This window comes from Sinohyriopsis cumingii, chromosome 2 (genome assembly GCF_028554795.1).
Source record: "Sinohyriopsis cumingii isolate HCF-2022 chromosome 2, ASM2855479v2, whole genome shotgun sequence".
Taxonomy (NCBI): domain Eukaryota; kingdom Metazoa; phylum Mollusca; class Bivalvia; order Unionida; family Unionidae; genus Sinohyriopsis; species Sinohyriopsis cumingii.
In genome coordinates, this window is record NC_142962.1 from 106,115,357 (window position 1) to 106,131,339 (window position 15,983).

The window sequence follows — 15,983 nt, forward strand, 5'->3', positions numbered from 1 at the left end:
TTTAAGAGATGAAATAGTCTTGTTTATCTAACCCCGTTTTGAAAAAAAAAAGCAAAAAACTAAATACCCAATATAATATGAAATGAAGTGAAGTCTAGCTAGGGCGATGGTTGCCAGTTATTTTGCACCACATCAGCTCCAGTTTTCATCCTTAACATGACTCTTGGTCAGCGTTAGTAGTCACCCACCTTTTTGTGGTGGTTTTCAATATATTCTCGACATTCTTTTCAAAAGATCGCCTTCATCATTGCCCTTGCCATCAATTTGAATTCTTTTAGTGAGAACTTGTTGTACATTGCATGTAAAAGAAACTTAGGGTAATTAAAATAAGATTGATGTGTCTGACAATCTAGTGAGTCTGACTTTTCTAATTGGAGTAAGAGAACTTCGATGTGAATTCAAACTATTTAGTGTTGTACCTGATATGAAAGGTTTTCACAGCATTTCTAAAGTGTATTTATTACTAGAATAATTGTTGTACATAATATTTTCACTTGTATTTTGTTCCTGTTAGATACATTGTATTTGGATCATTTGCCTTTTTTCACCTATTATTGGGAACCACTGTTTGCAGCAACTTTGGGTGTGAGGCAGTTACATTTCAAGATTTAGGTCAAGTTAATTAGTATTTTTAGTAGTTAAGTTGTAATATGATAAATCATGGAAATATGTTCAAGTTGCTTGCAAGGTCATGTATTGTTATTGAAGGAAGTGTGCATATATTTCACAAGATACTATCTTGTCGTGGCTATACTTGATATCTGAATGAGGCTAGGGTAAATATGATCTTGGCATTTGTCTGTTCATCTATCCATTAATTTATCTTTCTGCCTGGCATATAATCTAATTAGAAAAACTAGTTATGAGAGGTATTGCCTTTTTGGTGTAGTAGCTTGATGCAGTTTATAATACAATCAGTGCAGCTGGTGCTCCAGGTTTACGATGCTGCCTTTTGGCATAGCTTGGTTTGATAAGAGCATCTGTCTGTCCATTAACTTTTCAATTTCTGCACAATGACTTAAGTTTTACAGAACCTACCTTTGACAAACATTGCAGGTAAATTATTCTTGACAAATGAAAGAATACAGTTCAGGTGTCAGAAGGTCAATGGTTAAGGTCACTGTGAAGAAAAATGGCTTCTGCACAGTAATACATCACAGATCTGGAATAACCTTTGTGGATGGCTTGTCTGAGGGCAGGGTCACTAACTGATTGAAGAAAAATGTTTTCGTGCAATAACATTACTTCATTATCACAGACCTGAATCAGACTACTTTGTTGCTGGATTGCACTTAGGGAATGAAGAAAACTTTTGACCTAGAATGAAGATATTATGCACAAACCATTGTCCTTTCAGTTCCTGTGACGTAACCTTAGACCTTTTCAACCTGAAATCTTTAGACTGTGGTTCTCACAGAATATTCTTCAATTTTCAAGGAAAGTATTTAGTTTTTCACCAGGGAGTTGAGCACCCAATTTATTAAATTCTTATTTTTTTTTTGCTTTTTGCCATTTTTGACTAGCAGCTGAACTAAGGACAGAATACTGTGAATATGACTAGTCTCACAGATATTGATGGATCACCATGAAACTTAGAAATGTTATGATCATTATCTTGTTGACAAATCATTATGCTCTGGTCATTTTTATTTTATGCCCAACATACGGAGGAGTGGTTTTTGCGTTCTGGTGTTGACAAATCATTATGCTCTGGTCATTTTTATTTTATGCCCAACATACGGAGGAGTGGTTTTTGTGTTCTGGTGTTGTCCATCCAGTACTAATTTTGTTTCTGCATAATTGTTTGATTTGTATACCATGCACAGTTGCCAAACTTTGTGGATTGCTTGCACTTTTGATAAAGAAGAATCAGTTTGATTTTGATGTCAAAAGGTCAAAAGTTTAGATCACTTCGACTGTAATAAGAGAGATGGTTTCTCCACAGTAACTGTGGTTTTCTACCATCTGCAGTTATCAAACTATGTAGCTGGCTTGCTATTTGGGTAATGCAGAACCCTTTTGATATAGGTGTCAGGTCAAATGCCAAGGTCACTAACTGAAAGTAGAAAAATGGTATGTGTACAATAATTCTAGTCATCCAACAACTGCAGTTTCTTAATTTTGTGGCTGGCTTGTACTTTGATATAAGTCCCTTTTTGATTTCAAGGCCAAAAGGTTGAAGGTTGGGGTTATTGAATAAAAGAAGAAAATGTGTTTCCACACAATAATTGTAGTTCCCTAACATTTACAGTTACCAAATCTTGTGGATAGCTTTTTTGGGGTAAGGAAGAATCCTATCAGTTGTGGGGGCAGAAGGTCAAAGGTGTTTGAAAATAACGTTACTTCTGTATCACATACCATGATCCAATTTTGTGGATTGCCTTGTGGATCTGATGTCCATTATGGCCACAACAGCCATCTTAAAGATCTTGTTCTGCTCCTGAATAGTAAGTCATATCTTGAAAATATTGCTCTTTTCAATATGGATAGCGACATCAGTATGGGGTTTTCACCAATGATCTTGCGAGACCTAGGTAGTATGAAAGAAAATGTGTCAGCCATGCATCCAATATGGTTGCCATGATGACTGTTTTAAAATTGATGTTGTCACTACTCCTTCTTAATGGGCAATCATTAGGATGGGATTTTCACAGAATCCTACCTGAAAATGGGTCAAGTCATACATACAATATGGTTGCCATGACCACAATCTTAAAAATCTTGTTCTCACTACTCCCCATATATATATATATATATATATATATATATATATATATATATATATATATATATATATATATATATATATATAATCATTTTGATATGGGGTTTTCACTAAAAGGTTTTCAGTGATGTCTACTTTGTCCTAAATGAAAACTGTGCGCTACTGACATCAAATATGTGTACCACAGCAGGTGATTTGAAAATCTTGTTATTGCTGAAGAATCTCAGAGATGGTTTCAACATTTGACAGTTGAAGGGAAGAAATAGTCTTATCTTGAATTTGAGAAAATTCATTATGCCCAGTAGAGGGGCCCCGAGTGGCCGAGTGGTCTAAAGCGCTCTCCGTTACGGATCACTGCCATCTCACCTCTGTCTGCGTCAGTTCGAGTCTCGGATTCGGCTGATGTGGGTATGTGAGAAAGCTTGCCAGTAGTTTCTCGTCAGTCGGTGGTTCTTTCCGGGGTTTTCCCGGGTTCTTCCTCCACCGTTAATACTGGCCGCCATGTATAGCCTATCGTGTGCTGAAAAATGGCGTTAAACCCTACAACAACAACAACAACAACAACAACAATATGCCCAGTAGAGCATCAGTCCCATTGAATGACTCTTGTTTATTGAATTGCCATTCAGCTCTGTACATTTTAGCAGTCATCTGAAGATGTGCTTATCAATTTTAACCTTGAGTGTTACTCTTATCTGTATATCACTCTGTCCTATTTAGTTTTAAATTTGCCAGAAGTTAGCAGTAGTGTGTAAGTGCAGTGTGACTACTTAATCTTACAAGGCCCCAAATTGATCCATATTACAATCAGCAGGTTGTTTCACAATATTCAATTTCAAGTAATATTTATCAGGCTTTCTTAATTAGTCACAACCTTAGAATCAACTCCTGTTTGCACGCAAACCACCATACTAAGATAAGTCTTTTACCAGGTATCATCCTAAGGAGTGATTATAGTGAAATGCAACATTTTGGTTGAAAAATGTATTGAGATTGTAGGACAGAGATATTCAAGAAGTTACAGTATTTAAGAAGTTGCTCCATCATCATTGAATGCAGAGATCCACTCTTCTATTGAATTTTGAATATGCCTGTCTGTAATTTGAACAAAGGTCATGTTTATCATGCCAGGCTATCATGATATTATATCTTTGCCTTTTGTATTTGTTGGAATTGCAGTGAAGTGTTAAATCAATGAAGTAGTTCATGTCCAAAAATAACAAGATGATTATTTAAGCAGTAGATATGTTAAAGCCTCTACAAATGAAAAACAAATTGAGAAAAAACCATAGATACATTTTTTTTTTGTGTGTGTAAATGATCAGCTTTGAAAGTGACTGCTACTCCAACCATAAATGCACATTGTATAACAAACACAGCAGAAGGGTAAATTTTGAGATTGCACCAAACATCACTTCCTGCCAAACACCAAAGCTGGCTCATGGTTATTGATTATGTTATCTATTTGGAAGAACAGTGTAAAATTATAATCAGGAACATATTCTAGTTTTAGTCATCAGAGTTAGATGAATAGAAGAGAAATTGTTCTCTTTATTGTGTATTATTGTGTTATATGTAATGTATGTAGGTAGGCAGGTATGCATGCATGCATGTAGTTTTTTTTGGGGGGGGGCACCTCAGCACAGTAGTGGATACATGATGCCATCTCAAGCTCGAAAATTGGAAATATAGCTTGCCAACAAATTTAAGAAAATATGCTATTTCAAATAAATGTAAACTTGAAGTACAAGAAGATAAAATGTCAGGTGTAAAAGATGTTAAATTCTGGAAAAGTGTACATAACTAAGAAGTAAACAAATATGAAATCCTTTAAACATCTTTCTATCTAGTCTAGTAAATGAAGATACTTTAATAATTTTACATTACATTATAAAAAAATTAGTTGTAGCTATGACAGCAGCTAATACTACTTATTAATATTATTATTATTTTTTTTTTTAAACTGTAGTAGGTTCCTTTGGCATTATGATAACAATGTACAAAGTCTCCTTAATAGTCATTCATATCTCTATTCTGGTGTGGGCTAAAGCGACCTCCTACCTTTTTTTTGAGTCTATGATAATCTTTATTTGCATAGCAAATACATCTACATGTACAAGCATAGTAAATTTCCACATCTCACATGGTCTTGCATACAGGACTAAAATTAAACAGTACTTCTAACCTATAGCTGTTTATAAAACACTTATGTCCCTATGCTGTAGTCCCAAAAGTTCAGAAATGTTGTTGTTATAGGGTTTAACACCATTTTTCAGCACACGATAGGCTATACATGGTGGCCAGTATAAATGGTGGAAGAAGAACCTGGGAAAATTCCGGAAAGAACCACCGACTCACGAGAAGCTACTGTCAAGCTTTCTCACATACCCACATTGGCCAAGCCCAAGACTCGAACCCATGAAGACAGATGGCAGTAATCCACAACTGTGAGCACTTGAGACCATTCGGCTACTCAGAACCCCTGTTCAGAAATGTAGAAAGATGGACCAACTTATTGGGGGCATAATAACTGACTCAGTATTGCAATAATTGATGTTCATGTAATAATAATAATAATAATAATAATAATAATAATAATCATATTAAATAAAGTTGTTTCAATTTTATGAAAAGCACAGTCAGTTGCTATTAATATAATCACTTGCAGAGTGTCCAAATCTTGATATTTTATGTTGAAAAGATTGCATAGGATAGTGAACTTTGTTATACTGCTCCCCATGTTGCAAATGTCTCTCAATTATTTTTCCTCAGATTTTAGATTTAAATAAACATAAGACTTGCTAAAATGCCATGACATTCTATTAGCAGCATTGGAACAGGATTTTAAGATAAATGCTCTTAAATGAAGGTAATAATGCTACTGTTCTTACCACTTGCTGCTCCAGAGACATACTGAGCTGTTTTATATGTTGTAATGATTTAAGACCTCAAAATTGTTATCATGGCTGTTTTTACTGCATTTATGAAACTTGGTACGGTGATGATCACCTATAATGCAGCAATTATAACAATTGCTTTATGAAAACCAGCATTTTATACTTGGTGGCTTTGCTCTTATATCTGTAAAGTTCATAACTCGCACTGTTCACAGACCACACACCCATTTCAGTAAGTTACCATGAATTCCAGTCTTAAACTGAATTTGAGGATTCTTCTTCTTCTTGAAAATTGGCATGTGAATGCATCTCCAAAAAAGCCTTGTAAAAATTGGGCAACTGTGATATAATTTGCAATGCTTGAGTGACTTGTGTATTTATAGGCACATATTTATTACACTCTGTATCATCCTGGACCTTCTTTTACATACCCTTTTATTAATTGGTACATGGATGGATCTCAATAAGAATATACCAAAATTTGGTCACTGTGACATTTGTCCATAACACACTAAATATACAATCATATTTCACCTACACTCATGAATTTGGGCATCTGGGCAAGACTAAATCAGTTGTACCATAACTGTGACATAATTTTCATGCTTGATTGACATTGTTCTTTAAGTCATTTGCTACACCCTTAATATCTTTGACCCTATCTAACATACACTCAATAAGAATAACTCATCCATATCAAATTACATCGCAAGGCAGCCAATTTCATATTGCAAATATTTTTATAGCTTTTTCTCTAGAACGTAGTCATATTGACATGGGGATTTCTGCCAGAAGATTTCATGGGATATTTATCTGGTTGGTCCTCAATTAAAACGGTGCATATCTGTCCTCCAGTGTGACCATCATAATTTTACTTTCCTTGTTTTGTATTTTTTGTAGCCCAGACCAACAAAGGGTAAGATGAGGATCCACTGCCTGGAGAACGTGGACAAGGCACTGACCTTCTTGTATGAGCAGAAGGTCAAGTTTGAGAACATGGGTGCCCATGACATTGTTGATGGAAGTGCCAGGCTCACTCTTGGTCTGATTTGGACCATCATTCTTAGATTCCAGGTATGTCAGAAGTGTGATACAGTAATATAGGGCTTGTAAAGTGTGATATAATAATATAGGGTTTGTAAAGTGTGATATAGTAATATGGGTCTTGTAAAGTGTGATACAGTAATACAAGGTTTGTAAAGTGTGATATAAGTAATATGGGATTTGTAAAGTGTGATACAGTAATATGGGGCTTGTAAAGTGTGATATAGTAATATGGGGCTTGTAAAGTGTGATATAGTAATATGGGGCTTGTAAAGTGTGATATAGTAATATGGGGCTTGTAAAGTGTGATACAGTAATATAGGGCTTGTAAAGTGTGATACAGTAATATGGGGCTTGTAAAGTGTGATACAGTAATATGGGGCTTGTAAAGTGTGATATAAGTAATATGGGATTTGTAAAGTGTGATACAGTAATATGGGGCTTGTAAAGTGTGATATAAATAATATGGGATTTATAAAGTGATATAGTAATACAAGGTTTGTAAATTGTGATATAGTAATATGTGGTTTGTAAAGTGTGATATAGTAATGAGGTTTGTAAATTGTGACATAGTAATATGAAGTTTGTAAGTGTGATATAGTAGTGTGATGTTTGTAAATATTAAGTGTTTGCTTGAATAAGATAATGCCCCTTTCCTGATCTGTGCCTGTTCTAGCTAGGAGTTTCTAAATGTTGTCAGTATGCCATGGTTTCCAGAATGAGTATGCATATCAGGGAAATGTTTTAGCAAGAGAATGAGGACTTTATCTTTGATGTCACATATAAAATTTAGTGGGGCTTGTCTTTTCATGCTTATCTTCTGACCCAGAGAATAATTTTATTTGCTTGCATTGGATATGTAAGACAATCTTATTTCATCTGGCATTTAACTCGAAGACCTTTTGTTGATCTTTTAAATTTAGAAGTGATATAAATAATATCTTTCTAGGCTTTGCAAGAAAGACTTGGTGTTGCATAAAATGCTTGTGTTGCATTACTTGAATAGTTATTGATGGCATTTTCCATGATTTTTTTCATATTGTAATGTTGAGTAATAATCCTTACATGCATTGATCACAGTTTACCACTTCCATTCTCAATGCAAAACATGGTGCAAGTTTAAATATTGTCTGATAGAAGATTTTTAGGACACACGGTACTAATGATATGGAAAAATGGGTACCAGTCTGGAAATGGGTGAACATAAAATAGAGTATATATGGGTTAGCCTGACCGGGATTGGTTAATAATGTAAGTTATGTTTCAGGAAAAAGAAATATTTGAGAGCTTATCCTAGTTGTAAGTAAAGAAAATAGAGACATTGTTTTATTGATGGAATTTCAGTCCTTTAACAGTATTGAGTTTGAAACACTCATTACTAAAATTGACTGACTCTTTGGTGCGGAATTGAAGGCACATGTTTCAAACACATGCAGGTCCAGAAAATGCTGCGGCTCATATCCTTTCCTGTACACAGAAGCTGACATCTAGGTTTCATCTATACTGATAAATATAGGTTTGATCATGAGCACTCAAAAAGTTTAAGTTAATGAAATTTTATTATCATGGTTTTTGCATAGGTTTACTGTTGGAACTGAATTAGTACCGTGAGTCCTATAGCCTAAAATATAGTTATTTAGGTCAGACATATATGTGACAATACTTCATTGTGGAATTTGAGAATTACTGTAAGGTCATGGTTGTTTTCAGTCATCATGAAAATAGGGAAAAAAACAGTGAAGGAAATAATATGTAGCCAACACACAACATTATTACAAATATGTAGACAAATATCAAAACCATAAAGTTGCAATCCTCTTAAATGGATTGTTGTAATAAAGCGAGTGATTATATTTAGAAAATCCTTCTTTCTAAACATAGTTGCACCCACATTTTGTGTGTGGTGCCATATTTGTTTTTGGCTCTAGTTGAAGGATCTAGTTGATTCATTTATTAACCTTATTGCTTCAGTTTGTCATTGATGAATAGTTAATGTAATGTTTTATAGGCAACAATGAAATTAGGATGGACACATGGTGTGAAGACATCTGTGCACGTGCTCTCACGTACATGCAATATGGGGTGGTTTGAAACATGAGAAATCTTGTTGACTGCTATTTTAAAATCATATGGACAATTGTATGTATAGATGATACACATTTGCATTTCTTGGTTTGCTCCCACTTCTCTGTGTTCAGTTGTCATTATTGCCTCTTCTCTTCAGATGGAGAAGTCACTTCACCCTAAAATTGTAGTCTAACTTTACCCCTAGTATTGGCAAATTTTCATCATGGTACTTGTATTTCAATGGCATTTTTAGATTTCACTTCTTTTACTTCATTCTACTTTTGTTCATATATACATTCAAGACATTACCATTGAGGAAGCTGACAACAGTGAAACCAAATCTGATTCTGTTTTTGTTCGTATCTAGATTCAAGACATTACCATCGAGGAAGCTGACAACAGCGAGACCAAATCTGCAAAGGATGCTCTTCTGCTATGGTGTCAGATGAAGACAGCTGGCTATGCCAATGTCAATGTTCGCAACTTCACTACCAGCTGGCGAGATGGTTTAGCGTTCAATGCCCTCATCCATAAACACAGGTGAAATCAGGATTTCTATTCTTAGACTTTTAATGATAAGTTCATCATTACACCGGATTTGAACAGGGTGGAGTGGGGAAGTGCTTATTCTAATGTCAAGGTCTGAAAATTATGGTGGTTCAAATTCTGTAACTGAATATTTTTTTAAAATCTGTGGACATGCCATATGTTAACAGCACTAGTCTGCTGGAAAGCCAGTATTTCTTGTTCCTATACATTGAAGGAATGTACTTTTTAATCCCTACATCATCCAAAAAAGTGCACTGATGCAAGCAGAAATCTGTTGATAGGAACAGACTGGTGATGTAAATTGCTACTGGAAATCAGTAAATTTAGCATGATATATATGGATCACCTGTTTGGGCTTGATCTTTGTCAATCAGAAATTTGTTCTCGGCCATAGCTGTAGCCAAATATCAGTAGCATTGCTGATTTTAAGTTCAGATTTATCAGCAGGGGGTGGGGGTGGGCAAGAATCAACCACAGGGTATATCTCCACTTCATCACGTTTTGTACTGCAGGACTTCAGACATCCCAGTTTGGAAAATAGATACAAACTATGATAAAAATAAATGTATTTGAACTTCCCAGTATTACTGGATAAAGACCTGGTCATGAGTTGAGTATGATATAAGTAGTTCACTTATGTTTTGTTCATTATATACGGCATACAATGAGTGAGCGAATTGTTAAAGTACGGTTTTCAAAGGCACATCCAATTTTGTCCCACAGATAGCACATGATACAAGCATATTAATTGCACTAGAAAGATTATTGCTAGTAAAGTACCTCCCCTTCCATCAGAAAGACTGATTGTCCAAGCCTTTGCCAAGCTGTGTGAATGTCTCTTCAATACCTCATGTAGGGTGATTACAGGAAGAAAACCTTTATCTTATTTTTGAGTTGATTTGTGACATTCAGCACAAGATTGATTGAGATTTGAACACAATTTTACAGCTTACAGTCTGATTGAGTGAGATTTTGAATAAAATCACAGCTTATGGTCTGATTGATAGAGATTTTGAATAAAATCACAGCTTATAGTCTGATTGATAGAGATTTTGAATAAAATCACCAGCTTACAATCTGATTGAGATTTTGAATTAAATCACAGCTTACAGTCTGATTGATTGATATTTTGAATAAAATCACAGCTTACAGTCTGATTGAGATTTTGGACAGAATTACAGCTTTCAGTCAGATTGAGATTGGGACAGTTACAACTTACAGTCAGATTGAGATTGGGACAGAATTACAGCTTTCATTCAGATTGAGATTGGGACAGAATTACAGCTTAGATTGAGATTTTGAACAGAATTACAGCTTAACACAGCTGTAGTTTTTCTCAACTCCAATGTTTGTTCCTTGAGTTGTCAGAATTTTCAGTTTTGCATTCATTTTGTTATTCCGGTCTTTAGTTAATATTTTTGCACAGTAGTAAATATATTCACATGTCAGACTTACCTGTTGGATGAATCCTTGGCTTATGCAGATCTGGGCAGTGTAGGGTCTTATTAGTCCAGGTTCTGAGAGCTGAAAGCCAAATTTTCAGTAGGGTCTTATTAGTCCAGGTCCTGAGAGTTGAAAGCCAACTTTCAGTAGGGTCTTATTAGTCCAGGTCCAGAGAGTTGAAAGCCAAATTTTCAGCAGGCCCTGTAGCTTCAGTCTTTTAGTGTTTGTTGCCAAAAGTTATGTGATTATTGATCCCATGGTCAGTGGTTTCCTTTGGGTTTTGTCACTCATCTCTACCCTAAAGACCATTCAATGCCAATATCAAGAGTACTGTAGAGAGTATTAAAAATTCATTCCACAATTGGCTTTAAATTAACTTCAGCTCTCAAAAGGACAGTCTTTGCTGACATGCACATGTTCACCTACTTTCAAAGTTTAGATCCACAAAATAATGGTAATTAAGAAAACTTGGCAGATATTTTACATGCAAAGGGTCAAATATGTGCTTGAGAGCACACAAATCTTTTCAGGTATGAAATTGTGTTGGTGTCAGAATCTAAAAAGGCTGAATGTCCAGACTTCAAGAATTACCTTTTTAAAAACTTTACTGACTATAAGGCCAAGTATACTCATGATATGGCCCTGCCTGTCCATCAGCAAATTTCTGATCCTTTTTATAAATTGAATTTAAAAAGGGGGCTGATATCATTTAGATCTAGGACAAGCTCCATGATGAGTAACATTTATATATATATATATATATATATATATATATATATATATATATATATATATATATATATATTTATTAATAGGTGATGTTGCATCTGATATGCTAACTTGTTGCTGTTTCTTTGACCAGATTTTAATCAAACTTAGTAAATAAGCTAATATCATCAAGGTGTTGGGTAAGATTTATTAGCTCTGGTCATCCCTATATTGTCCATCTGTCTGTTAGCACAAGTTTGTTAGTGCTAATCCTAAACTACATGCAAAATTGCCTTGAAACTTCACACTCATTCATCTTTTGATTTAGTTGGGCCTATATGAAAATGGTGCTGTCTTGACATCCAAGTATGGCCACCATGGTGCCATCTTGATAATCTTTTTATTGCTACTCCTCCTAAATGGATGGTCATATCAGCATGGGATTTTCTCTAAAAGACTAAAAGACATTTTAGGCCAAAAAGAATGTGTTTCCTGTCAGCTGACCATCCCTGTTTTTCATTGTAAACCCAAAATTAAAAAAACAAAAATACCAAAATTGGTTTGTGTATCCTGTCAGTTTTGCACAGTACTTGAACTGCTTAGTACATTCTATATACTAATAAGAGAGCGAAAATACCCTTACCTTCCCCTACCATAATTTGTAAAACCAGCGCAGTAGGAAACACACATATTACTTTTTTGCCTTGCAATGTCTAGCTGGTCCTTAAATTTTTTTTTGCCAGTCTGACCTCCAGTAAGACCACAATGGCAGCGCTATTGAAAATCTTGTTATCACCTATCTACTTGAACAGAAAGTCATATTGACATGGGGTTTTCACCAGAGTGGCCGAGTGGTCTAAAGCGCTCTCCGTTACGGATCACTGCCATCTCACCACTGTCTGCGTGGGTTCGAGTCTCAGATTCAGCCAATGGGGGTATGTGAGAAAGCTTGCCAGTAGCTTCTCGTGGGTCAGTGGTTCTTTCCGGGGTTTTCCTAGGTTCTTCCTCCACCATTAATACTGGCCGCCATGTATAGCCTATCATGTGCTGAAAAATGGCGTTAAACCCTACAACAACAACAACAACAACCAGAAGACTTCTTATAATGTCTAGTAAGTCTTAAATGAAAATGGTTCTGCACAGTTTATTGATATGGCTGCAACAACATCCATCTTGAAAATCTTGTTATTGGTGCTTCTTCTGAATGGAAAGTTATATGTATTGTTACCTTTGTCTTGTCCAGAAGGACAGCTTTATCAACATGGGTTTTTCATAGATCTAGTTCTTGTGAACCTATTTGGTTCTAAGTGAAAAATTTTGCTAGTCATACAGCCAATATGGCTGCCGTGATGGCTGTCTTGAAATCTTGTCACTACTCCCCTGAATGGATGATCAGTACAACAGAGTTTTTGCCAAAACGCTTTAATGGTGTCTACTTTTGTCCTAAATGAAAATGGTGCCAATATGACAGCCATTATATCCATCACATCATCTTATTTGAAAATCTTGATATTGCTGAGGAATGTCTGAGATGATTTCAGTACTCGGCAGTTAAAAGGAAGAAATGGTCTTATCATGAATTCCTGGACATGCTTTTCACCCAGTAGTGCATCAGTCTCTACAAGGGATTTTTATAAACTAGATTTGACGCCTTCAGCTTCCTCCTAACTGGTAAGCTCAGAAATGCAGTTACATTACTACTATTTAAGTGTAAATTGGGGGGGGGGGGTAAAACTAATTTGTGTTATGTAATATTTGCTTGCTACTACTGCAATGATCCTCTCAAACCCAACCAGATAAAATGTCCAGTGTACTCTTGGCCCAAGTCAAAAGAAGAAGGTATTCTGTATGTTGGGTGTGACTAAGGAATCAGACTGGGATCATATTCTTTTCAATTCTGGCCATCCAGTACTAATTGGATTAGGGAATAATTAGCATGGAATGCGGTCTAAGTGTCTGGCAAGAAAGGAAAGCAATGCAGAAATAGTAGGTAAGTATTAGATAATTAAAATTCTCCCAAATAAACAAAAATAAATTACATGTTAAAAATTTAAAAGGAGAAGAACATTGTCTGCTTCGTTAACAGCTTAAAAGATGTTAACTACATGTATTTATTCTAGAGCATGGCAAACATTTAGCTAAACATTAAACAGGCATTCACCATAATCTCACAAAATACTGTCAGAGCTGATGCCCTTTATGATGTAAATTCCTCTTTTTTTGTGGTTTTGTTATCACTGCTCCTAAACTGCTTGTAGGATTGCCATGAAACTTTACACACACATTCATCCCTTGGTCTAGATGGTTGTAAATTGTGTTGCTTGGATATTCAGCATCGCCATTGTAGTCATTTTGTAAATCTTGTCACTACTCCTACATGGTTGGCCATATCAACTAAAGATTTTGAATAAAATAATTATGATATATGCTTGGTCCCAAATGAAAATGGTGCCGATCTGATGTCCATTTTGGAAGCCATTTTGAAAATTCTTGTTATCAGTATCAACAAGAGGTTTTCACTTGAAGACTTCTTGTGATGTTTGGTTGGTCCTAAATGAAAATGGTGCTGACCTGACATTGAATCTTATTACAACTCTACCAGAGCTCAAAGACATTGACATGGAGTTTTCACAAAGACCTCTTATGATGTCCTGTTTGTCTTCAATTAAAATGGTGCTGATCTGACATCACTTTGGTTGCCACATTGATTGTCTTTAAAATCTTGTTTTCACTACTCTCCCAGAATGGATGATCATTATGACAATCTGTTTGCTCAGTAGAGTGTCAGTCCTGTGGAGGGACTCGTGTTTTTCTTTAGTTTGCATTACTTCATTTACACTAGTGGACTATTGTCCCATCAAGAGGATTGAGTGGTTTTTCAAATTTAAGACCATAATGACCCAAAACCAGAATAGAGGCCTTATCCAGTAGGCTGGGACTAATAACATCTTGGGGCAAATGTATTATTTTCTTCTTATAACTGAAACAGCGACACTGCCCTGTTTATGGTATGAAATATGAAGAGAAATGTGAACAAGTTCTGTTTTCTGAAATTTCTGAGAGCTAGAGCAGTTTTCTGAAAATCCTCATTTAGATCAAATGTTATTTTTGAACTTTTGAGGCCTTTTTCAGATTACAAGAGTAGTTTGGGATGAACACTGCATGGAAATTGGACCAGACCAGTTGATTGTTCATGTGTAAACTTCATAAAAGCTGTTATATAGATGTCAAGTCAGATAGCAGTGACTAGTTTAGTAGGTGTGAAGCCCATAATTGTATAGTGAATAGCAGGATGTAATAAATGTCAGGCTGAGGCAGGAAATGAGCTGAATGTCACGTCAATGACCTTTACAGCGTTTACATGCATATAAATGCAAACTGCCTCTTTGACGATTTGAAATGATGATCTTAATGAATTGAAATGATGATTTTAATGATTTGAAAGTATGAAACTTGCCTTGAAATGTAGAAGTAATTGTATTTCTAAATGTTCAGAATTTCTGAAATGTAAAATGAATAAAGTATGTTTCCATTGATAAGACCAGCATAATAAATTTCCTCAAAAAATGCAGGCAGTGGGTGTACTAACATATCAAGATATCCTTAGTAAATATTGGCAGAATTTTTTAAAAATGGTGGATGTGTTTATTATCAAGTATGGGTTTATCATCAGATTAAGATGAAAACTATGTTACAAGCATGATATTATCATTGGATTAAGATGGTACTTTTGGTAGAAGCATGGGTTTATCATTGGATTAAGATGGTACTTTTGGTAGAAGCATGGGTTTATCATTAGATTAAGATGAAAACTTATGTTACAAGCATGATATTATCATTGGATTAAGATGGTACTTTTGGTAGAAGCATGGGTTTATCAATGGATTAAGATGAAAACTTTGTTACAGACATCAGATTAAGTAAAACTTCTATCATACAATTTCATCTTATATAGTTACATATTTATTAGTGGGAGTAAATGTAATCGTCAAGGAAAGGTTAAATGACTTTTGAAAACTGTAGTTCTCATGTTTATTTCATAATAATCTACCTTAGAAATATTTTTCATTCAGTCCAGTACAATTCAGGAAAACCAAGCATTGCATTTAAAGGGATTGTTGTACACAATATTCCCATTCAGTCATACAGTGACTGTCAACAATGTGACCTTGGCTACATTCATCCCATTTTGTCTAGATGGGAATTGCCTATTGTATATCATGGATCATATCAGGTAGTCAGCCATGTATCAATCTCAGGTAGGTTGTCACTTCACAGCTCAAAGGTGGGGGGGGATAGACGGATGGTGAAATTATTGATCATATTTAAGCTCATTTATCATAGTTTAGTGGCAGCAAAATTACCAAGATTGCAATATTTTAACTTTACATTTTTACAACTCAATTTTTACCAGGATTATGCTGCTGTCTTTCTTTATTATTTAAAAAAGCCATATACATACTTTTATTAGAACTTGGTGCAAGTTGGATGTGCACATCAGAATTCCAAGCTATGCAAGCAGATATATGAAGAATAATAACTTTTTTGTG

The 15,983-nt window shown here is 35.2% G+C and overlaps 1 protein-coding gene across 16 annotated transcripts in view; it reads left to right on the forward strand.

Annotated features, from left to right (window-relative positions):
* The window catches only part of LOC149805564 (spectrin beta chain-like), a 196,609-nt gene that overhangs the window by 53,260 nt on the left and 127,366 nt on the right, over positions 1-15,983 (forward strand). For all 16 annotated transcript variants that reach the window (XM_089950191.1, XM_089950176.1, XM_089950181.1 and 13 more), the window contains 2 exons: positions 6,523-6,696; positions 9,101-9,273. In XM_089950191.1, coding sequence (XP_089806317.1) covers positions 6,523-6,696; positions 9,101-9,273 — 347 coding nt within the window. The remainder of the gene's footprint in view (positions 1-6,522; positions 6,697-9,100; positions 9,274-15,983) is intronic.